The sequence below is a fragment of the Typopeltis vanoorti genome, chromosome 24 (genome assembly GCF_054136105.1).
Source record: "Typopeltis vanoorti isolate ZY-2024b chromosome 24, IOZ_Tvanoo_1.0, whole genome shotgun sequence".
NCBI classification, from domain to species: domain Eukaryota; kingdom Metazoa; phylum Arthropoda; class Arachnida; order Uropygi; family Thelyphonidae; genus Typopeltis; species Typopeltis vanoorti.
This window is the reverse complement of record NC_143572.1, coordinates 22,691,701-22,717,929: the sequence shown is the minus strand read 5'-3', so window position 1 is coordinate 22,717,929 and position 26,229 is coordinate 22,691,701. Positions and strand designations below refer to the sequence as shown.

General features: G+C 33.5%; 1 protein-coding gene across 1 annotated transcript; it reads left to right on the top strand.

Moving 5' to 3' along the window:
- The first annotated feature begins 2,997 nt into the window (after positions 1 to 2,997).
- LOC150093012 (isochorismatase domain-containing protein 2-like) lies at positions 2,998 to 26,229 on the top strand. Its single transcript, XM_090413485.1, has 4 exons — positions 2,998 to 3,236; positions 7,286 to 7,541; positions 14,633 to 14,803; positions 26,020 to 26,229. The coding sequence occupies exons 1-4, from the start codon at positions 3,050 to 3,052 to the stop codon at positions 26,030 to 26,032; spliced, it is 627 nt and encodes a 208-aa protein (XP_090269611.1). The 5' UTR covers positions 2,998 to 3,049; the 3' UTR covers positions 26,033 to 26,229.

The window sequence follows — 26,229 nt, the reverse complement described above, 5'->3', positions numbered from 1 at the left end:
ATTGTAAAATTCAGATTCATCAATATCTGTATTTAATTTTTGATACAGCTGTTTGCAGCAAAATTCTTATTAATTTCATATCATGAAGAAATCCAAATGATTTTTCTTGAATTTCATACAATTCAAATCTTTTTTTTTTTGACTGATTGTAGAACAGTATCTAAAATTACAAAAAAGAAATTTATCCTAAAATTATCTTCGTTATCTCTTCTGTGATTCATTAGGAGTTTCATAATCAAAAAATAATTTTCTTCGACGTACTCAACTTTCTTTAAATTTAATTTCTATTTCTAATAGATTTGATAGTTCTTTAGCAATCTCAAAACAGCTATCAAATCCTGATATTCTCGGTTCTTCAAAGTACTGCACTAACTCTTTAATATGCTTAGTTGCTACGTCTATGAGAATTTTTGCATTTTGTAATACTTTACTTACTAAATTAACTTTTGACAAAAGCTCATACCAAATTACAAGGCTTAGTATAAACGCAAATGAATTTATTTGTTCATATATAATCGAAACCACTTCTACTTTGATAGTATTATCTGATGCAGTTTTAAATAATTATTTTAGTGCATTTAAAAATTCTGGAATTTGAAAACGTACAGCTCAAACTGATTCTATTCTACATTCCCATCTAGTATCACATAACGGTTTTGTAATTGTTTAACAAATTTCTTTAACATGTCCCAACGTGAAGTTGAAACAGCAAATAATGTACATATTTTTTGTGTTACATTAAAAACATTTATTGCTATAATTGATGATTTTGCGACATCCCCTAAAATCAAATTTAAATTATGACAAGTGCAAGGAGTATAAAATGCCTTTTCGTTTTCATTTAAAATACAAGCATGGACTCCCTTATACACTCCTTTCATATTCGCTCCGTTATCATAACCTTGCCCTTACAATTTGACAATTTAATATTTAATTTATTCAAAAGTGATTTTATATTTTCATATATACCTTTACCAGTAGTGTCATTAGTTGTTAAAAACGTCAACACGAATTTCAATATCTGCTTCAAATATATGTAAAAATCTAAAAATTACTGAAATTTGCTCCTGATGACTAACATCAGGAGTACAATTGAGAATTATTGAATAGTACTTTGCCTGTCGTATCATATTTACAATATTTTGTTGAATTTTGGTTCCCACATTAACAATTAATTCATTTTGCATAATGGGTGAGAGATACGAATTTTCTTTCTTACCTATAATTTTTTCCCAGAACATCGCATTAAATGATCTTTTAAAAGTGGATCAAATTCTGCAATTAATTGTATGATTCCAAAAAAATTACCATTATGGGCTGTGTACAAAGTATCAAAATTACCTCTAAAAGCTAAATTATGTTCTGATAAATAAAGAATTGCTGCTACTATTCGTCTTAAAACATTTCTTAACCGTTCTGTTTCAAATTTTATGACATTTTGATTTGCCTGATCAATTGTATTGTGATATTTTAAATTACATTCCGTTTGTGTCCATGAATACATGCATTTCATGTGCACTGGATTTCGTTCGTGCGACTTTAATCTTTCACTTACATGTCGCCAGTCAGAAAAGCCATTATTAGATAAAAAATTATCATCAGAAGAAAATAATTTCCAACAAAATCAAAAAATAGAGTTGGAAGAGTTTGAATATACAAGCCATCTTCTGTTTTGCTTCTCTCCGTTTGCAATTGTCCTAACATAGTGAGCTGTGGAAAAACACCTCTTGTTGTCATCTTTTGGAAAATCATTTTCAGTTGGAGGAGACGATGGACCACGTTGTACAACTTGTGTTAATGTTGCGCTGTTCAAAATTTTGGGCTATGTTGCTGGATCATCAATAGTAAATAGTTCACCTTCCTCTGGTGTCTCAGTTTTAGGATCTTCAATACTCATTGGTTGACCAAACGCGTCATGTTCTCCGCTTCCTTTGAGTATTTCAGAACTCTCATTATTAATTAATGTTGAAGCTGAAGTACTGTTTGTAGTTATTTCAGAACTCCCGTTATCAACTGATATATCTGAACAAATATATGAGTTCAACTTCATAAACTTAAACAGTGAATTTCCTTGACGTTCCTCAGCCGCTTCTTTTTCTTGTTTTCGCTTTCGTTTTTCATGCCCACTTCGGTATTTTCTTCCATAATAATCTCTCTCACGACTAGTCATACTCGAGAATTAAATACGATAGATTTAATTATAAAATAAGTTAACAATTTAAAACAAAATTACTTACCTGATAAATAAAATATATATAAAATAGATAATATTAGAAAATAAACAAATCTAATATAGATTGAAAACTGTTATTGAAGAAAAATTCTGATGTTGGATAACCTAAAACCAGTTTACAAAATATATTTTTAAGATGTTTTGCAAGTAATATCACATAAAAATTGACATGACTGTACGTCTATATACTTGTTCATAAAATCATTAACTAAAATCAAAAAACTACTTAAAATTATTAAAAACACCTGTTTTGAAATGCACTTTTCCCTGTTTAACACTATGTTGTACGATATTGTTATATATCTTAGAGTAGTTTCAAATACTATCGCTCTAGCGCTACGATCTTATTTCTTATTATAACAACAATAGTTGGTTGTAAAATTATATACATATATTTTTCTATATAAGAATATGTAGAAATATTTTTTGTATATAATATATGTATATAATATAATAATTACAATATTAATTTATATAATAATTTAAAAAATTAATTGATTTTCTTTTTTCAATTTTTTGCCCTTTGCGGGGCCCTGTGCCACCGCACAGTTCGCACACCCATGAATACGGCCTTGCTTAAATATGCGAACATAATCTACTTATAATCATCAAGATTGAAATTTTCAAATTATTATTATTATAATTTTCAAAATAATGAACAGTTTTGTGAACGAGGTTATCTCTAACGACATTTCTATAAGCAAGAGAATTTCTATTTTATCATGTGCTGAGGTCAAGGTTATCTGCGAGTGTGATAATTTATTTTTTGGTGCTGTACGTTTTGTAAAACGTGTGTGGTTAAACTTTACTTGTAAAATGGCTTCTCTGTGTAGGTTAGGTAGTCTTGTGCCGAAGCAAACCGCAGTTTTTTTATGTGATTTACAAGAAAAATTCAGGAATAATATTCAGTATTTTCCACAAATCGTAACAGTTGCTAATAGAATTCTGAAAACTGCTAAACTTTTGGATATTCCTGTTGTAGTAACCGAACAGTATCCCAAAGGTAAAATACTTGTACGTCGTAGTAAGCGAAACGAAGAATGAAATGTAATTAAATTGACTGAATGGAAGTGAAAATGGTAGACTCATATGGGAACTATTAATTACCCACGTGAGAGCAGCCTCGAATTTAGTACCCCTCTCTCAGAGTTGCAGTTTTCCTCATTGACCCTCCCCTCCCCACACACCTCCGAAAGTCGTATCAGTTTATTTAATAATATCTCAATACATGATTTTGAAAGAATTTTCTTTGCTTATCCAGTACGCTAACAATCAAAGCATTGGTCTTTACGAACAAACATTTCACGTTAAAAAAAAAAAAAAAAAGTTATTTTTACCCTTTATCTCACCTATGATTGATTGTGATCAAACTGAAACAAATATTAATTGGCTTTTCTTATGGATTAAACAGTTTAAAAATTTATGAATTGCATCATGTTCTTTAAAAAAATTATTTCTAAGAAGAACAGGTCACTCCTAAAGCGGAATTTTAAAGGTACTGTGGTATAAGATAATACACTCAGCAACATGAACAGTGGTGCACCTGCTAGCTATGAAAATATTGTAAAAATATACAAACGTAGCAATTCACAATTCTTAAATACCACTAAGAATAATTTAACAATTTTCCTACTCTGAAGTCAGAAATTTGCTGATAGTACACATATATATAAAAGAGCTGGAGGAGGGGGGGGGGTCCATATCCAGCAACAGATACTGTTATTGGAATATAGGAATCCCCCTCCTACCTTTTTTTTTATTTTAAATAGAACTCATTTTTCTTGTACACAGAGGCTATAAGACTTTTCTTCCATGAAATATAAGTTGGGGGAGGATTATAATTATTTCATTTATTTGTTTAGGAGATAGAAAACACTTCTCAGAAAAACACTATGATTACAGTATCTGAAGAAAATGGCCAGAAAAAGTCAAAACATTACTGAAATGATTAATAGTAATCAAATGTGATGGGGGTGGGGGAGAGAGAAACAATGATTAGAGGAGTTTTTTTTGTTGTTGTTTGGTTTTCATTAATCATAAGTAATACTGTTTTACAATAAAGCAAGTAAATATTTATTTTTGCAAAAAAAGCAATGATTTAATTTTTATTCAACAAACTATTTTGGTAGTTGGAAGATATTAACATAATTATGAATGCTTTTATAATATTTCTGTTATGCCATATGTTCTCATGGTGCTTAGATTGAAATACCTTAAAGAAGTGCTGGGGTAATATAATTATAAAAGGGAAAGATCACAAACTTAACAATCCATAGCGATTCTATATTATTTTCGCCCAAAACATCAACAAGTTTCAACAACTTGACTGTTTGGCTTCGTCAGAGTGTATAAAAGTGATACAAAACAACTTAAACTGTTTGTGAAGGAATAAACCAAATACATATGTATTTTTTTACAAATTCAGAAGCATGCATACATCAAACGCATGGAGCGTGTATGATATCAACTGTTGTTATGCAGGAAAGTTCTGTAATTAGAAGCAAAATTAAACTTTGGCGTACTTAGTATCTTATGAGGGTCTTCCAAATATCAGCTAGAATTAATCCTCGATTTCTATTGAGGCTGTGTTTAGAGATGATGACCACTATAGCTTCTTTGATGTTTCGGGAGCAGAAGTCTTCCTCTAGATAGGGCATGGAGCTTTTGTCCCATTCGATAGTGTGGTTCGTATTCGAGAAATGAAGGGCTAACCAGGAGCTGTCTTCTCTGTTGTTGTTTACATCTCTGTCATGCTCTCTTTTCTTTTCCTTATTTCTGTTATGCTATATGTTCTCATGGCGCTTAGATTGAAATTCCATAAAGTAGTGGAGTAATATAACCATAAAAGGGAAAGATCACAAACTTAACATCTTGAGGTCTGACCAGTGTAGTTTAATCCATATGAACAGGGGATGTTATAGACGCTGGCATATTTGAAGAAGGCATTACTGTCTTTCAGAGATCTTAAAAAGTGGCTGATAGTCTTTATAGGTTTGAAAGTCGCTCGTATTTCATATGGTTTGAGGAGTGTAGCAATCTTTTTTGAAACTGTCCCAGCATAAGGAATGGCAATGGATGATTTGTAATGTGTTTCCTCAGATTGTTGTTGTTGGGGGTCACAGAAAAGTATCTTATTGATCTTTTTTTTTTCCCAGATAACCATTGTCTATCAAAGTTTTTGATATATGGGATAATTTATCTTTGAGATCGTTTTCTTCTGTTGTGAGGCGAGTAGCCCTATTTTCAAGCATGTGTACAATGCTCAGTTTTTGAGAAATGTGGTGCAAAGATGTGAAGTGCAAATATCAACCTGTGTTGGTTGGTTTGCGATAAACTGCAAGGCTGATAGGTCCATTCATTTGTTTATTAATTAAGGTATCTAGGAATAACAATTGTTTATCCTTCTCAAGTTCCAAGGTGAACTTTATTTTGTGATGGAAGGAGTTTATCTTGGTTAAAAAATCTAAAAGATTTTTTTTGTGTTTTTCCATACAATGAAAATGTCATCTGCAATGGGCAGCCCTCTTCCCCCTTGTGCAGATCTCTTTATGGAGAAACTAGAAAATGAAATTCTGTCTCAATTAGACCTTAAACTCAGTGTGGTGGAGGTACATGGATGACATTTTCATTGTATGGAAAAACACAAAAAAAATCTTTTAGATTTTTTAACCAAGATAAACTCCTTCCATCACAAAATAAAGTTCACCTTGGAACTTGAGAAGGATAAACAATTGTTATTCCTAGATACCTTAATTAATAAACAAATGAATGGACCTATCAGCCTTGCAGTTTATTGCAAACCAACCAACACAGGTTGATATTTGCACTTCACATCTTTGCACCACATTTCTCAAAAACTGAGCATTGTACACATGCTTGAAAATAGGGCTACTCGCCTCACAACAGAAGAAAACGATCTCAAAGATAAATTATCCCATATATCAAAAACCATGATAGACAATGGTTATCCAAAAAAACTGATCCATAAGATACTTTTCTGCGACTCCCCCACAACAACAATCTGAGGAAACACATTACAAATTCTCTATTGCCATTTCTTATGCTGGGACAGTTTCAAAAAAGATTACTACACTCCTAAAACCATATGAAATACAAGTGACTTTCAAACCTATAAAGACTATCCACCACTTTTTAAGATCTCCGAAAGACAGTAATGCCGTCTTCAAATACGCTGGTGTCTATAACATCCCCTGTTTATGTGGATTAAACTACATCGGTCAGACCTCAAGAAGTTTGGAAATAAGGAAAAGAGAGCATGACAGAGATGTAAACAACAACAGAGAAGACAGCTCCTGGTTAGCCCTTCATTTCTCGAATACGAACCACACTATCGAATGGGACAAAAGCTCCATGCCCTATCTAGAGGAAGACTTCTGCTCCCGAAACATCAAAGAAGCTATAGTGGTCATCATCTCTAAACACAGCCTCAATAGAAATCGAGGATTAATTCTAGCTGATATTTGGAAGACCCTCATAAGATACTAAGTACGCCAAAGTTTAATTTTGCTTCTAATTACAGAACTTTCCTGCATAACAACAGTTGATATCATACACGCTCCATGCGTTTGATGTATGTGTTCTACTGAATTTGTGAAAAAATACATTTGTATTTGGTTTATTCCTTCACAAACAGTTTTAAGTTGTTTTGTATCACTTTTATACATCCTGACAAAGCCAAACAGCCAAGTTGGTGAAACTTGTCAGTGTTTTTTTTACTTTATTTCTATTATTAAAATTCTTCAGCCAATCTACAACAGTTTATGTTCATTTCTTGCAAACTTAACAATTAAAATATTAATATTTTAAGTCTGGAGTGAATGCAGCCTGTTATTATTTTTTTATTTAATTTATTTTGAATAAAAATAAAATTTTAATTTTTTATATTTTAATTAGCTTTAATCTTATAATAGGTTTTATTTTATTTATGTAATTTTTTATTAATTTGCAGTATTACAGAGTTTAGGTCTCTTGCATGCAGTTGTTATTGAACTATTACAATATTGATTGTCATATCTGTATTACTCATTCCAGGACTTGGACCTACAGTTCCGGAACTTGGCTTGAAAGATTATCCTGATATTACTCCCATATCTAAAACACAGTTTTCTATGCTAACAATGGATGTTTTAAGACTTCTGAGAACAAAAAATCCTGAAGTGAAGAATATTGTTCTATGTGGGATTGAAGCACATGTTTGTATCCAAGGAACAGTTATGTCACTACTAGAACAAGGTTTTGGTGTTCACGTTGTTGTAGATGGTTGCTCCTCTAGAACTATGGTTGATAGGTAAGCAAATCCATAAGATACTTTTCTGTGACCCCCCCACCCACACCACACACACAACAACAATCTGAGGAAACACATTACAAATCCTCCATTGCCATTTCTTATGTTGGGACAGTTTCAAAAAAGATTGCTACACTCCTCAAACCATATGAAATACGAATGACTTAAATTATAAATTTAAGATTCCATGTTCACAAAGATATCATTGTGATTTCTTTGTGAACATGGCGATTAATTTTTCATGTAAGGAATGCAAGGTATGCTGATTATGGTTCACAATAGGGAGACAAAAAAGTATGCTGCACATCCTTTTATATGGCATACTTCAGTTTTTTGCCTCATGGCCAATATGAATACTGATCAGCTTGTTTGGGGTATTGCAGGTCACATTTATTAAGCATGGGAAGTTCATTCCATCTTTCCATGAGATCTTGGGCCTAAAACAGTGACACCTAATGATTTTCTTGGGGGTCAAAATTGCATTGGTCAGCAAGTGTCTTCATTTAGCATTGCGTTGGTTTCCAAATGGAAGTTGAAGATGATGGCATTGTACTTCTTCTTCTTTTCTGCCTGGATTGTGTCTTGAACTGATAGCACAATGAGATTGCAAAACTTGCTGTCATTGTCTGCAGTAGGCATGTTAGCTTCAAGACACTGATTGTAGATTGCTTTGAGCTTTTTTTAATTGTGTCAGTTTTCCAGGAGAAGGTTTAATCAAGCAATAAGCACTGTTCAAGGCTATCAATGTGCTTGCCGACCTTTACGAGTTGTTTAACAGTGGGAAAGCACAGGGGATAGAAGAATGGCTGACTGAGGGTGCTTAGGAGTTTGAGTGCTGGTCCTTTGATTTTGTCACAATGGGCATGAGTCCACCAGCAACAAAAATCAAAATGTATTCTCTTTTTCTTATCCAGAATGTCTCGTTTGCAGCTTCAGCATTTTAAAGCTTTGACAGTTCTCTCTGCAGCAAGCATCATAGTGCTTTGTTGTCACTCTGTTTTGTTCCTGCCATCTCTGCTTTGTTCTGCAGGCATGTCTAAACATTGGCTGCTAACACTTGCTATGGCTGATATTAAAGTCTTAATGTTAGGGACCATAAGATGGTGACAATTGTGTCTCTCTTCATCGGATGCTATTTATAACTAGTGATGGTCTTGGGCCAGCTATGATTGGATTAGCTGCTGGTGGAGATTGAACTATCCCCCTCCATTTCCAAAAGTTAGACTGGGCTAAAATGGCCTTACCTATATGAAATAAAATCAAGTGATTAGGAAGAATTAAGGAATCTGTTAATGTGTTTTTTTAAAGAGCTGCAAGGTATAGTTATTGGAGAAAAGAGTGCTAAGGAGACTATTCCAAAGAAGGAGGAAGATGGAATGAAAGGAAAGGATGAGAAGTTGGTGTGATAAGTTTGGAGCTGAACTATGTATGGATATTGACTGAGTAGCAGCTCATGTTCTTATGTAATTAGAGGAAAGTGTTGGGATGGTGGTGGTATCCTGTTTTGTGAAGAAGTTCCCATGAAAATATATATAGAAAAGACAACACAGAAATAAAGCATCTATGCAAAAGTGATTGGAGGGAATTGGTGAGAAAGAGGCGTGGCATTTGTTAAGCAGATTGTCCTCTTCTGGATAGCATCAAACATTTATAGGAAAGTTTTTAGTGCACCACCCCAATGTTAGAACAGTATTCGAAGGTTAGACAGATTTTGGGATTTATAAAATATTAAGAATTATGTAGGTGAGAAATAATGTTTTGAATGAAAGAAGATGGCAATTTTTTGGAGACAGAGGAAAATAAATGCAATATATTTGTTCAAGGTAGGCTTAGATGTGAATATCAATCCAGGAAGAGAAATGCTGATCTTGACTGGAGATAGGAATATTATCTAAAGTAAGGTGGGTAAGAATGGCAAGGAAGATCAAAGTTTGGGACATTTGTTATGGGAAATTTAGAAGCTTGAATCATTTGATCACCACAAAATTAATTGAATGAAGAAGAGAAATGGAGTGTACTGTCATCAGCAAAACTATGGATAGGATTTGAATTTAGTGAGAGAAGGTAATTAATGTGTCATGTTGGAGGCTTAATGGATTATATACAGCACTCAGAAAGGATTAAAAACAGAATTTAATTCTTCCTATATTTCATCTCAGTCAATGAGACATCTTCAGGAATTACAAAAAATCTAATGTAACATAAAAACAAATGACAAACAATACTAAGCCCAACCACGTGGGTGACACTAAAGTCCTATCTAGGTGGAGTGCCCTCTAAGGGCGGTTGTAGGTGGCCTGGAATGTAAAGTGGGACCTCTGGTGAAAAGCATTTCCCAAATCTTAGGAAGCTTAATGCAACCATATTTGTTAAGATTTGGTTGATTCCTGAGAGCTGCTGCTGATTCCAAGAATAGTCTTTCTCTTTTGAATTTGCTGTGGTGGAGCATGGTGGTTTTTTTTCCATGAGATCCTGTGGGTTGTATCCAAGACATGATCAGCCAGGCCTGACTGACCATAGTTGTGGTTGCAGGTGTATGACTTATGTTCCTCCAGGCAGATAGTAGCTGATATGCCTGTCTGTCCAAAGTATGCCAGTTAACAGGAACAGGGTACTTTATAGACTCCAGGCACTGAGAGAGGAGGGAGCTGATCTTTTGTAGAGCGGATAAGGGTAGCAAGTTTGCAGTGGGGCTTAAATGCTGTGTGTAGATTGTATTTTTTTAAAATCTTGGCTATTTTTTCAGATGTGCCACGGATGTAGGGTATGGTGATATATACTCTAGGATATATACCAGATGAATGTAAAAGATTGTAAAGCTGATATAGATGGATGTTAATTCAGGAGCCCAGATTTTGAACAGGATCAATAAGCCATTAGCTGGAAACCCAAATGGTAGCCATTTTGACACACTTCTAGAAACAGACTACATCAGATTAAGCCTGAAATTAAGCTCAGACAGACTAGTCTGTGCAGAAGTTGAAGAGAGGTTGTTGTCCGGTATGCATATAGGCCACAATCATATTGCACAGTTCTTATTGAGGGATGAAGGCCCACTTGTGTGGGCACTGTAATATCATTGGCTTAACTTTTATGTCTCTGTCTGAGCCATATAAAATCACTCTTTGAGTGTATAACTACATTTTCTTTTTTTTTTCTTTTGTATTAACTACTTTTTTCTCATACAGTTCTCTTAGTTTTTTAATTTTAATACATATCTTTTATATATTATAACCTTACTTTAAATCATTACTTTAAAATATATTATTATATCTGATATAATAATATATTATATCAGATATGATAATCCTGGAATTGTTGCATTGTGGCTACAACATCATATAACCTTAAATAAATATGAAACTGTCATGTCTATGTTTTATATATTCCTAAATCTTGAAATAAACTCACATTATCTCATCTGTAATTGGACTATTATGCATATTATGATATTAAGAAATTGTGATAGCATACACATCTGAAATTGCTAAAGCATAGTTTCTTATATAGCTATATTCATTATGCTGGGTCACTAATTCTTGTCTGTGTGATTTTTTTTTCTTTCCTCATCATCTGGTTTATTTTACATGATTTTACCACATTCTTGAAGTGTTAGTGAAGCCATTAACTGGAAACCCAAATGGTAGCCATTTGGACACAATTCTAGAAACAGACTACATCAGATTGAGCCTAAAATTAAGCTCAGACAGACTAGTTGGAATGGACGTTTTTTGTATGGAAAATGACAATATTCTTAAATGGACTATAAATAGAAGAATTCTTTGTTAAATGTCAAATTTAAGATGGATAGATACCATTAGTGAGTTTGGCAACGTCATATTGTAATGTCCAGACTGAAGTAAGGTTCTGGACAGATTGGAATTCGAGGCAACAAGCCATTGGGTCAAGGCTCAATTTGGACTGCAAAGTCATATCATGTGTTCACTGGGTATCCACAGATAGCATATGGTCACACTCTGCTGCCCAGTGATGTGCCACACCAGGCCTCGCAATGTAGTCTTGCTGTATGCTGTTTTGGCAGCTTCAACTCTCTGAAGATCATTCACTCCACACACACCATCCATCCATCTCATTGATGGTCTACCCCTTCCTCTTTTTTCAGGAACTTTACCTTCTATTACTGTTCTGAGAAGCCTCCTTCCATCCTTTCAATGTATCCAAAATATTTTAACTTTCTTCTGTCAATATCCTTAAGGAGCTTTAAAGTTCTACTGTTCTTTCTAACACTCATTAATTTATACGCCTTTCAGTATATGCTATCCTCAACAGCCTTCTATAACACCACATCTCAAAAGCAGCTATCCTTTTCTTATCTGACTTCTTTAGTTTCCAAGTCTCGCATCCATAAGTTACTGTTGGAAAAACAACTGCATCCAAAATCCTCAACTTTGTTCCCATAGAGATAGATCCATCCTTCCATATTTTAGACAAGTCTCTGACTGTTGTTCTAGCCATTCCTAATCTCCTTCTGAACAGCAATTCTTCACATTAATAATGGATCCCAAGTATTCCAACTTGCTGACTTCCTCAATTCTTTCTCCATTAAGGTACACTTGTTTTTCAAGAGCTTCCCTGTTTGTATTTCCTTTGAGAACCATAATCTTTGTCTTGCTAGGATTAAGTTTAAGTCCTCTGGTATTACTGAGGACTTCAACTTGTTAACTGATCTTGTTAACTTTATCAAGAATTTGTCTTAGTTCTTCCTTGCCATTACAGAGGAGTACAGTATCATCAACATACCTCAGATTACTGATCAATCTACCATCTATCCTAATTCCTGTCTTGAGCTTATCCAATGCTTCTTTCATGATGTCCTCCACATATATATATACTAAACAAGTGAGGAGAAAGTAAACATCCTTTCCTAATTCCTTTTCCAACCTGAAGCCAATCAGTTAATCCAACACCTGTTCTTACTTTGCTTCTTGCTCCTTATACAAGTTGGCTATCAACCAGATAGTGTGTTGAGAAAAACCCATTCTTTTCATTATTTCCCACAGTTCCACATGCTCAACACAGTCAAAAAAACTTTAGACTAGTCTAAGAAACAGATTACCAGAGGGACTCTAAATTCTTTATATTTTTCTATGATCTATCTAAGGCAAAGGATCTGATTTCTGGTGCCCTTACTTTTCCTAAAACCTGCTTGTTCCTCAGGCACCTTTGGCCTCAATCCTGTTTAACATGATCTTTAATAAAATTTTGCTTTCATGAAATATTAAACTAATAGTTATGTAGTTCGTGCAAGCCTTCTTATGCAGTGATATAAAAACTGACTTCTTCCAGTCTCTAGGCCATGATCTTGTCTCCCATATCCTTGTAAACAATGTATCCCTCCATCCCCTGTGACCTTAATTAATTCTGCTGGGATTCCATCTGCACCTGGAGCCTTATTGCTGTAAAGCTGCTTAACTACTCTTTCAACTTCATGCCTGAGAGGGTACCTCCAAATTTCCTTTATCCACTTTATTGTACAGCTCCTCACAGTCTTCTTTCCATTTTTTTTAAATTTCCAATTCTTCTGTTAGCAATGCTCCATTCCTGTTTTTGATGACATTCAGTTTGCGCTTAAACTTGGGCTTTTGGTGACCAACTAAATAAAACGTCCTTTTATAATTGTTCATCCTCATCTGGAACTTTATCTGTTTATATTTATTAGTATAAAACTTTTCCTTCTGCTTGATGGCTCTTCTGACTTCTCTATATAATCTCTTATATTCTTCCGTCCCTGTGTTTCTTTGTTTTTCCAACTGCCTTCTTTTGATTAATTCCCATGTTGAATCCGATATCCATGAATCTCTTGGTCTTCTTATTGGGCTGAGATATTTCTTGGCTGTATCCTGTATTATCACCTTGACTCCCAAAACATTTCTGGTGAGCTCTCCTCATTGGTCTCCAAAAAATCATCCAGCCAAGTTGATATTTCTTCTGTGAATCCACTAGGAATTACTCTAACATCCAATCTAGTGGGGTGTGCCTGACTTTGAAGTTTTCCCGAGTCTTAGTCTTACTTTGCCTCTTACTAGCTGATGGTCTGTACCACAATCTGCTCCAGAACAAGTATGCACATCAGAGATGCTCATCCTCCACTGCTGGAGAGCAAGGATGTAATCAATCTGGTGCCTTGACCTATCAGTGTTAGATATCCAAGTATAGGTCTGTCATGGGTGTTTCTGGAAGCAAGTATTGGTAATAACTAATCTTTTATCATGGGCAAATTCCAGCAGTCTTTCACCAATGAGTATTATGTTCACCCAGACCAAACAAGCTACACTCCTGCCTAACTCTCATACTCTTTTCCACTTGATTTGAGTCCCCTAAGATGTCAAGTATGTCTCCTTAATAAGCAGTCCAAAACAGTCTGTAAATTTTCATAGAATTCCTCACTCTCTTCATCAGGCCTATCCGTGTGGGGTGTATAAACTACCACGATTGATACATTGGTATGCTAAGCCTTAAGTTTAATAGAAAAGTATCCTATCATTAGAGTCGTAAGACGAAGCTAATTAGAAAGGATAGTCAAACATTACCAAGCCATAAAAGCCTAACTCAAGCATCCTTGGGGTAGTTAGGCAATAATATATGCTTTTAAAGTAGAAAGATGCCAAATTGAATCTTATCCATTTAGTTTCATCAAGTACTGAATTATTCAATCTCCGGAAATAGGATTTTTCTCCTCTGATAACATGGGAAGAACTGTTATAACAGGCTTTCATGTGAAGGTGAGTTAGCTGGTTTGCAAGGTTTTTCATTTTCCTAAACAGGTGTACCAACTAGAAAACACATCAGTTAATAGACATAATACACTAGTTTCATGATCTCATATAGTTGCTTTGGCCAAAACTCCATATGGTCTAGCTTATCTTACAAAACAATTGAACAGACTTTAGAATTTATTAAAATTTGCATCATGATATTAGTAGGCTTTTCAGAAATGTAATAAATTCAGTCCATGAACATAAGGCATAAATTTCTCCAATAATTACTACTAATTATATTCATTAATTTATTTCTGTTATGTATTTTAAAACTTCACCAATATGGATTTCATTTTATTTTCTCATTTTTAGGATGTATGCTTTTGAAAGAATGAAATCATCTGGAGCATGGCTTACAACCAGCGAAAGTGTCATTCTTGGACTTGTGGGAGATGCCTCTCATCCTAAATTTAAAGAGGTTCAGAAAATAATTTGGGATCCAGCACCTGATAGTGGACTCTTATCATTAACATCTGACCATAGGTGAAAATTTGAAACTTTGTAATTATTATTGCCTTTAAAATATGTTATAAGGTATTATGAGTAAATGAAGAGTCAGTATAATTATACTCATGTTATTCCCCCCCCTCCTCTCCATAGTTTGTTAGAGTGAAGAATAAATGAAAATGTTTTAAATTTTAATTTATATTTAATGAGTTAATGTCACGTAAGTGATATATTTTGTTTTGTTATGTGTCATTTTTTTTTTAAAACTGTATTTCAAATTTGGCAGTGATATGATTCTCACTCATATGTATGCAATTCTGAAATAGTGCAATAAATTTCTATGTGAGATTTACATTTATTTAGATTAACATTCAAAATAAATATACTGTATTATTTTTGTTCTTGCCAGAAAATAGTTCAATCATTTAATGGTTTTCCATTGAGGAGTAATTTTTTTTCCTCTTCCCACTTAGATGATTTATTCTTCTCTCATGCTGTTTTACAAAATATTACAATCTGAGGGTATAAATATATATCATTCATATTTATTTTTTTATGCATAAAAATAGATCTGACTCAGAAAATGATTCAATTGTACTCATTGTGTAAATTATGTTATTAATTTTTTTTTTTACTTGTAGTTTTAACACATTAAAGAAATTAGTGCAGTTTTGATATTTTGAGTAATGTAACTAGTGTGTAAATTGTGCCTTAGAGTTTAAAAGATGAGTAGAGGTAAAAGGTGATGCAATATGATAGAATTACTGCATTGAGAAAGATTTTAATGTGCTGTCGTAAGCTTGAATAGTTCACCTTTAATAGATAATGTATAGAATCCTTCCATCCAGTTATTTTATATAAAAATTTTATATAAAGCAAAAATTGTTTGAGTATCCTATTCTTGTACATGCAGAATAGGATATTCCACCTGGAAGAGAAGCTGTCATGAATTTTTATTTCCCATTTACTGAAGAATAGATATATACATAATTTTTTGTAGTATTCCCACGTTGTATTTGAAGTGACAAAGAAAATGCCTTATTGTAATCAGATTTTTTTTTTCTTTGCCTTCGAACATATTGTATGGTGATACATATTCTTTTTTGAGTAGTAGTAGCAATAACAACCTGTCATTAAGTGTATATTAGGTATAACTGATAAAGTTTTGAAAATGTATTATATTTACTTTGAGTGACATATTCATAAATTCTGTAATATCATGTCATGTTAACAAGATATTATGTATAATGTTCACTTATAGACATATAGCACAATAGTCTTACAAGAACTTTAACATTCCTTAAAAGAATTTATTTGGTAAGATGATACAGATATAAAATATATATACTCATGTACAAATTGTTAAAAACAAATCTAGCATTTAATATATAGCATGAAGTACAAAATGATCTTGCTTATTTGTTGTATATTTACACATAATATGTTAGCGAAATGATATATACTTTTGAAACAACATGAGAAATATTAGATGAAACTCACCCACTGGCTAGATAGAAAATATGTATATATGTTGAAAACTAATGCCTCCTTTTTTTTATGAAGTAGACTCATATAGCAGTGATACACAGATCTTCCACCAGGATTTCTAAATTATAGTTGTAATAATAGTATGAGGAACTTATGCACTTATTTTTCAGCAGTATGAGATGATTTATGTGTGATGGCATGCAGCAATCGAGTTTCTGACATTTATTAACAAACTGAAGTTTTTGTAGTATATATATGTGTGTATGTGCACATGCTTTTAACACAATCAAAATTCTTGTCTACTGGCACCACCTGTATTTCAAGTGCTGTGCTGAACCATGATAAAAATTAAAGGCAGAGATTTCAAGGTTTTTTTTTAATATGTGAAACTTCTTTTTCTCTGGCACAACAATGTACAGTTTTTATCAATGGAAAAGATTCGCTACCTTAATCTCAATGTCATGGGCAATCCACAAAACAGCTTTGACTTGGTTTGGTTTTCTTTGACTTTTCTTTAGTTTTTGGGAGGAGACAAAGTCTCCTCCCAAAAACTAAAATAACATTTAAGATCACATCACTTTGTGTTAGTTCAAGTCAAGACAGCATCGAAGATGTGGTGACAAGGCACACGATTTTATTGTAAATTCATAAAACTACCTGAACTCTGGAAGAATGGATGGTCTGTAGATGTGATTATTAAAAAAATAATTGAATGAAATATCCATTTGTATGAATGAAAAAGAGGCATTATTTTTCAGCATAATAACAAATAAGAGCTAATCCAGATATTATATAATTCCTCTGATTTTTGGACCATCCCTTCTTGTCACACATTCAAAGTTGCTTAAAAAGTGAATGTCATTTTAAAACTTGGTTTCATAATATAAAATATATTACTCTTTTTAATAAAAAAATTATTAGTGATTAGTATTATACACTGATATAACTAAATATGACCATAGGTAGTTGTAGTTAGATATGTGGTTGTGCAAACCAGTGTGATGAAGTTGTAGTCATGAGAAAAGATATGACTATTAGAGAGAACTTGAGTATTGGATGTCTCTATTTGAATGTTGTGCATCTTGAATCATGGTTCAGAGTGGTTAAGGTGTACACAGAATAGTGCCATAAGGTGAAACCATGTACTTGTGGGTGGGCACAGGTTAATTAATAGGGGATGTTATGGTACAAAATTTATAAAAGATGGGAACTTAGCAAATTTGTTTGAGATGGAACAGTCACAAAATTGGTAGATCAGCTGCTTTTGAAGCAGATACTTTCTAGTGAATAGTGCTTAAGAGATACTTGTGCCATAAAGATGAGAACAGACTACATGTAGACACAAGGATAAATGAAACAATTCAAATACAGGTATAAAAATGAAAACCTTTCATTGCCAAATATTTCAACCCAGAATTAACAGGTCATTTGTAGTGGCTGGCAGATTTCCAGTAACTACAAAGCAGAACATTAACAGTAGATTATTTAAAAAACAGTACAAGCCATGTGTTAGTATAAAGAATAACATGATGTGGGTGAGATGTAAATTGATTTTTAAAAAATGTTTGATGAGAATGAAACTTTCCCAGAATTTTAATATGGAGAATCAGTTGTTCTTACTCAAATCAGTATGATTTGGCAGGGCTTCAGCACTCTCCTTAAATAAATGTTCAAAGTTGAAGCAGTAATGTTCAAGGTTGAAGCAGTAATGGTGGAGCAGGTGCATTCTAGATCACAAGATTCCATTGTTGGTGTCAATCACATCCTGTGCTAGACCCAATGTCTGTAATTTCATGTTAATGATGTAAGATTGGTGTTCTCGTAATCTTTTCTCCACAGAATGTTGAGTTTGACTGAAATAGGAAATATGGCAATCACAGAGAATTTGCTAGATGCCAAGAGGAGATTGTTTATCTTTAGAAGAAGGAAACCATGATGAGAGCTTGGTGATAGAAAAAATGTAGGCATTAGGTTGCATTTCTTGATTCCTGAAATTAGTTCAGAAATATATAGAATGGGAATTCTTTGAACCATTGGAAGCATGCTTTTAGGAACTATAAACATGCTGTGTAGTATGTTGTGAGAGCCATTCAGTTGTGCACTGGATGTTAAGAAGTTCTTGCTTAAGATTATATGGATTGGAGCATACTATATGAGCATGATTCAGTAAATTTTTTATGATTCCAATTTTTGGGAAAGATGGTAAGCAGATTATTGCTGTATGTGACAACCAGTAAAGGTTGGTTTACGATAGATGGAAGTAGTTAGTTCACTTGAAAGGGAATCAGGACAATAGGATATCTAAGCATGTTAGTTTATTGTTCTTTCTGTTTCTATACAAAATTTATCCAGGGATCTAAATTATTTTTGCTAGTGTCTTTCTGATTGGGGGGGGCAGTTGGAAAAGATGTTATCTATATAACATTACCAAAGGAAGGTTGAGGCTGTCCCGAGGAGAAAAGGATTTCTTCGAAGCATTCCAAATAAAAGTTTGCAAGTGCAGGAGAAAGGGGGCTTCCCATCGAGGTACCTTCTATCTCTTTCTTTGCAGAAGTTTGTTCTGGCCGGTGAAACAAGTGGATAACAAAGTTGAAACATTTGATTATATCAGAAGGGAAGGCTCGTGAAAGTAAGTAGAGTAAATCTGCAAGTGCAACATTGATAAATAAAAATTTAGTGTCAAAGCTGACCATTGAATCAACAGGTTGAAGGAATATATTCTGTACTTGGAAATCTGAATCATTTTTATATGGAGTGGAGTTACCAGTTTGGGTAATTAACATTCAAGATAAAACTTACTTATGCAATAAGTCAAAGAATCAAGGCAATCTACAATTGGGCAAAGCATCACACACCTTTATGGATCTTAGGTAGACCATAAAGTGGGAGGTAGCATGCAAAATGGATCATTAGTTTCGTCTAATGGTGACTTCATTGAGTGATGAGGTCACCATTTTTTTTAAGCTGGTTATTTGTAGAGTTGTGTCAATTTCTAGATATATAGGTTTGTCTGCAGGAGGGCTATTTTTCTGTTATAGTTTCAGCCATTCATGACAATGTTGACTCTTTATTTTCTTTGGTAATAGTTGAGATGGGTGCTGCATCTGAGAGATTGCAAGGTCTTGATTTCTGCCACAGAGATGTTAGAGAGTGAGGAAGTTTGGCTTTAAGGAGCACAGAGGAGACACTATTTGTTAGTGTAATCAGATCTCTCCCACATTGTACTGTTCTTTATACAGGGTGGTCCATAAGTCACTAAGTGGTTTAAATATTTAATAATTTTTTATTTATTTTTTGTTATAATAAAATACAGAACCTGTAAATGTTTTTTTATTAGTTATTAAAAAGAAAAAACCACATCACATACTGTCTGACCACAGATGCAAGACCCTCGGCTGGCAATGTGCCAAGAAGAGTCGGTTCATGTTGAAAGGAATAAGGCGACGTAGGAATTTGTTACCAACACATGAAATCATGTGCTTTATATGTAAATTTTCCAACTGTTGTACAAGCAAATTAGTTACAACTTTAACTAGAATTTTCATAAAAGAAAAGCTAATTTTCTGATGTGCAAAAATGTCAAGGGGTCTCGCATCTGTGGTTGTACAGTAAATGCCTTCCATTTTCAGCTTTACAAAGACAGGCCCTTTCTATTGTATCTTTCATGATAGCTGTTAATGTTTCTGGCAGCAGCATCCTAATTTCTGCAAGAATGCTATCCTTCAGCTATTCAGTTGTCTGGGATTTGTTCACATATTCCTTTTTCTTCAGGTAATATAGGAAGAAGTCGGCAGTCATCAGATCTGGAGAATGTGATTATCAGTTAATTTCAGATCTTTGTGAAATTTGCTTTAGAATAATCAAATGCTGATTTTCAAAATAAAATTGCAAGATTTTGTTTCATTGTTAGGTTGTGAGCTTTTCACTATTAATTTCTCAGATATTCCTTAGAATAAAAATAAATAAAATGAAAAAAATTATAAGTTATTTGCATTTTAAACCCCTCTGTGACTTATGGGCCACCCTGTACTATCATGTGGCTCATGCTACGTTTCAAATAATCCATTGTTAACATTCTGCTTTGTATTTGCTAGCCTGCCCACTGATAATGACCCATTCATTTTGGGTTGAAATGTTTGACAATGAAAGTTTATTACTTTTATATTTGTATTTTATCCTTTTGTCTACATGTAGTCTGTTTTCACTTTCTAGTGAAGCTTTAGTAGATGTGACTAGTATATAAGGGCAAGAATCTAAAGTCTCATAGAGTGGTGTTGTCTTTGTGTAGTCCATTTGTTTGCAGTTTATTAAAATCTCTGTGATCATTCTATTGTGATCCTTAAGACATAAAATATTATTATTATTATGTGACATCTCCAGGGAGTCCAAAGACTCATCGAGAGAGAGTGTGTGCCAACAGCATCGAACGATTGTGTGCAGGGTATTTTAGAGGACCAGCTTTCTGCATTCTTAATTTAATACAGCTGAGAACTTAAATGTGAAAAGGTTTTATAGAGGTTGTAGGTCAACGTTGGGATGCTTCGGATATTAATTTGCATGAGGAGTGTGATCCTAATTTGAGTTCAGAATCTTGTCTCTTACTGGGATACAACAAAAATAGCACAGAGCAAAATTGCCTTTGTTAAGCAGGCAGAAAAAAGGGAGGACTGAGAATATTTTTTGCAACTACTAGTAGTAAAGGCACATAGGAAAAGGAGACATCAATAATTATAGAATGAGACATGTCAGAGATGCTGTTGGATATTGAGAAGGTGGTAGTTGATCACAATTTGATAAAGGCCAGAGCTATATCATCAGCACCTGTTTATCAATATAGATGATAAATAGGTGCCTTTCCTTTAAGTTGGATTTTCCTTCCTCATTCAGGGGTGGGTACACTGTTGTGATTCAGAAATCGCTTATCTGTACAGAGTTCTATGATAATAGGTTCTGACATGCTGAGGATACAGTAATTGAAATAAAGTTATTTTAGTTATTGGCACAGATGATGGCAACAGATTACATATGCTTCTGATAGTCTGCATTGAAGTGCTATGTCAGTTCCAGTTACAAATAAACTGCCTGTTCTGACCATGGATTAGTTGACACTCTGTACTGGTTGGTAGGCTATGGATTAGCTAATCCTTAGCCTACCATATTGTTTTTATTATTGTTGTTGTTGTTATTATGTGGCTTCCACCCATGAAAGATTTTTGGAAATGATATAAATGATACATTTATACCATGGGTGGGTAATTATTATGAAGGATTATTTTGTTTTATAATTTAATTTTTTTTTATTAATTTTATATATTTTTATTTTATTTTGTCATGTTGTACCATCATTTTTTATTTTGGCAACAGTTCATGTAGTACTGTCATATCCTGTACACCCCTTGAGGGTACATGGCAGGAATTTGATGATGATGATGATGATTTTATTTTTTTTTTATGTAGTCCAGAAACCTTGATCTAGAGACAAAACATGGAACTTTTCCAAGCCACTTTAGGCCTCTAGTAAGTGGGGCAGTGGTCTCAGACCAGGCAATGAAGTTAAACTTGCACAAGACAATTAAAACTATCTGTGCTTCCAGTGGGATTAGTTAGAGAGCAAATATGCTAACCATTTGGCCAACCAAGCCAGCAGTATTGTACTTGAAAGAAAACAATGTATTCTTCTATCTTATAATGTAAATGACTTTGAGAAGTAGCTGTTTTGAAGGTTTAGTTTATCAGGCATACTACTGTTAATTTAAATTTTTATTATAGAAAGTGTGATAAGTACATTTTATTTACTTTAATTTATAGTAATCTTCATTTTCAATTTGGATCAGCCCACATTGCATTCTGCTTTCAGCTTTTCTCATTCATAGTACAATAGTTCCTTGAGTTATGTGGTTAATTCATTCCAGAGGTTCCTATGCAAGTTGAAAATTTGTGTAAATTGAATGGTACTCAAATACAGGGCATTTTGATAAATATTTTTATTTCAAAGTATAATTAAAGCTAATCAGATTCTGCTTATGAAAGGAAAACTTTGAGAAAATGAAAGTTTACTCATTATACTATTGGTTATATAAATATAAACACATGTAATAATAAGAAAACTAATATAAACAGTTACATATTCATTGGGAATATATAATAGTATATATGTAAGGTGATTCAGCCCATCTTGGACAGCTGATGGACAGAACTGTATGTATTACATATACAATATCTGTATTGATATATATTTACAGTCCATATAATAGTGTGGCCGAGCGGTCTAAGGCGCTGGTTTTAGGCACCAGTCTCATTGAGGCGTGGGTTCGAATCCAATCACTACCAAATGCAATTTTATGCCTGTGTAGCTCAGTGGATGTGGCGTTTGCACACCACCGCGCTAGGCCGCACGAAGGAAGTCTTGGTTTTGAGTCTAGTCGGCGACTAGAGGAAATTTTTCTAAGCCTTTTTTCGACCGGTTCCCGAGTTAGTCGATCTCTGGCACAGGCAAGCAGGTTTTTCCTCCCGGAAACTCGGGTTTTTCGTCCTGTAAACTCAAGAAAATCGACCGTAGAACCCACATTATTTCAGACATTAAATATATTGTGTTAAGGTTAGAGACCACGAGATGGCGGCACATTTGAGCCGTCTCTCTTCACTGCGTACCGCTTAATTAGTGATAGCCTTGGGCCATCTGTCTCTGATTGGGTACCAGTGGAGATTGAACTGCCCACTCAGTCTCCAAAAGTTAGATAGGGCTAAATGGCCTCGCCTACTCCCGTATATACGGGAATAAAAAGGCGTTAGCTTAGCTGATAATTGCAGCTCTTATTTTGTTTTGTTTTTTCTCATAAACAGTTTATAGCATGCAGTAGCATCTTGGGTTTTCTCTTGTATAAGCATAAGACTTATTGGCATTCATTGTTGCATGTCTCTTCAGTCCAAATTGCCAGTAATTGTTCCACTTCTATTAAAATGAATCTTTTTTTTGGAAGTGATTGTGGATTGCACTAGCTGAACTTCTCATGTGCTACATAATACGAACTTTTATAATAGTTCTAACAGTTGGTTCACTCATTTTGTAAGTTTGTGCAATGACTATAAACTTATTAGCTTTTTTTTTTTCCCCCATGTTGTTTAATAATATCTAGTTTAGTCACCATAGTTATAATGTGCCTCTTCTTACCACTATAAATGTGTATTTATTCTCATCGCTTTTACAGTTTTTCGACATATTTAGGGTTCATATTTTGTTTTCAATTAGTACAACATAGATTCATTAACAAGATAGAAACAAACAGAATGGCAGTGATGCTGAGCTGTGCATCGACTTACTAGGGAAAGTCATCTTTAATGTTCAAAGTGGCACTTAATAGATGCCGTTGTTAGTCTAAGTCAGGTACCATGTATCTGCAAATCTTCATGATTCAAATCCATATAAGTTTGGGACCTACTGTATTCCAGCACTTTCCTTGATCTTCCTCTTTACTGACCACCAAGATATAATAACACAAGATGGCCTAAATTATTAACAGAATGGAGACCATCTTGTGTTGTTATATCTTGCAATGCATCCAGCCCATTTCCATTTGAATGCATAATGTAACATGATGTCCTGTATACTTGTTCTCAGCCTTAATAAATGAGAAAGTATTCTGTCTCTTAGTATTGCACTGTGCATATTCCTTTCTTTTCTAGGTAACTTTCAATTTGTGAATCATATGTTCAGTTGAATTCCATGTTTCACTGTCATATCTAATTATAGGTAATGCAGATTGCTTCAAACTAATGAGAATGTCATCTTTGGACATCTTTCATCCAAAAAGCCATCCAACCTAGCTGTATCCTTCTTTTTAATACTTCTGATTGTTCAGCTTTAATTTTTATGATTTGTTTCAGACATGAATCTACTCTCTCTACTTCTGCATCTTCCAGTATAATCTTTTTTGCTGTTAAATTTCTCTGCATTTGCTTAATAAATCTAAAGTTTTATTTTGGAAAGTTTGCTTCTATCATGGGAAATAATTTTACAGGAGATGTTAATGAAAGCATTTCTTAGAATTTGGTTAATCTCATTTAGATCTTTCTTTGCTCTCTGATTTTATTTGAATATTCTATTTTAAAGCAGCTTCATGTCTGCTTTTTTTTTTTTCCAAGTTTTAAATTTTCTAGGTTTATTGCATTGAACTTCTGTTTAATTAGTTTATTTCTTTTCCATTTTTTCTTAATTATAATTTTAGATCTCACTATTCTGTGATTATTTCCTGAATTGAAATTGTTTAAAAGTATTATTATTTACAATATGTCTGCTATTTGTTATTATAAAATCTGTTTCATTAAAGATCTAACCATTAGGACATCTCTATGTCCATTTACAACATTTATTTTTACTAAAGAATGTATTCATAATAGTCAGTTCTCTTCAGTAAATTCTGTAATCCTTCTCTCTAATTTATTTTCTACAATCCAGACTTTCCATTGAATTTAGGATACTGTTCTTTTCATCTGAAGCAGGTTTCTGCTTTTAAGTTACCCATGATTAAATATAAAATTCTTTACTGTAATTTAAAGATTTTTCTAGTTTGGCATAAAATTATTTACTTTATTTGAATGATATGAAGTTGGGGCATAAACTTGTACAATTTTAATTTAATATGCTGGCCTGAGTGGTCAGCATATCCGCTCTCGAACCAAAAGGCTGCAGGTTCAAATCCACCATGGGCATGTATGTTTGTGATGGTCTGTGAAAATACTAGTGGCGATGATGGACGGTAGATGGCGTTGGTGTCTATGATGATGGTAGTTGGTGGATTAAGTGGTGGAGACAGAGTTGCAGAGTAGGTGCACTCCCTTGACGAATCTTTGGGCTCTCTGTAGGTGTTACGTAATAATGATAATATCTTTTGATATAGATATTCCTATTTCTACTCTTCTGGTTGATGTTTCTTAAGATTATGTTATATATTTTTTTCTGTGTATTAGAAAACCTACATCACCAACAGAGTTGTCAGAATTGGAACACTAATAAGTGACCATTGTGTAGTTTAATTGGATGCTTCTCCCCTTTCTGCTTCTGAGAGTCTGATCACATCCCATTTATTTTTTTTTCAATCTTTCAATAGTTCTTTCAAGTAAGTTTCTTGCTGAAGAGATCTATAATTGTAAATTATTGTAAAAATGATTAATATTGCACAAACTCCCAAACCAAGTTGATAACTTTATCAGATGGTACCTAAGGGGATCCATAGCAATTTTATTATTTTCACAAGAATTGCATTATTTCAGTTTTTACTTGATTGTTCCACGTTATTTTCATCCTCAGTTTTGAGTTGCTACAAAACAAACCTACTGTAAATGAATAGTGAAGCTCTCTTATGGAAAAAAAAAAAAAAAAGTAGGGACAGAAGATTGCTGATTTACATGGGGAATGCCTATTTAATTTAATGTTTATCATGTATTTCGTAGTTACCAAAAGAAATTTTTAAATACTGCTTTTCTATTTTACACCTGAAGAGAGAAAGAGTCAGTATAAAACTTCTTTCTCTCTTGTATAAAATAGGGCAGTATTTGTCAGCAAAGGCTACATTTCAACTTTGATGGATCTCCAAACTAAGCTGAAAGCACTATTTTAATAGTCATATTTAATTTTTAACATTACAGGAATTTGTTTATTATAATTTACAAAATTTCATTTTCTTTGATTTCTCTGTATGATTCAGCATTTTTTACTTATTCTAGCTTACTTCATTAATTCTTTTTCATTTTTCTTTAAATTTCAGGTCCAACTTATAAGTAGCAGATCATTTATAAAACAGGATTCCATCTTTCAGATGATATTTTGTCCACCTATTTGATTATATTCCATCATTGATCGCCAAATTACAATACATTCAAGGCACAATCTAAAATTCATATCTTCCATCTTGAAAGTGAGAGGATATGTTAAAAGTTTCTGAAAATGATTGCAGCATAAATAAACAAATTTTACT

Coding starts and splice junctions, on each gene's coding strand:
- LOC150093012 (XM_090413485.1), top strand. CDS start 3,050: ATGGCTTCTCTGTGTAGGTTAGGTAGTCTTGTGCCGAAGCAAACCGCA. Junction 3,237..7,285: donor AACCGAACAGTATCCCAAAG/GTAAAATACTTG, acceptor TACTCATTCCAG/GACTTGGACCTACAGTTCCG. Junction 7,542..14,632: donor TCTAGAACTATGGTTGATAG/GTAAGCAAATCC, acceptor TCTCATTTTTAG/GATGTATGCTTTTGAAAGAA.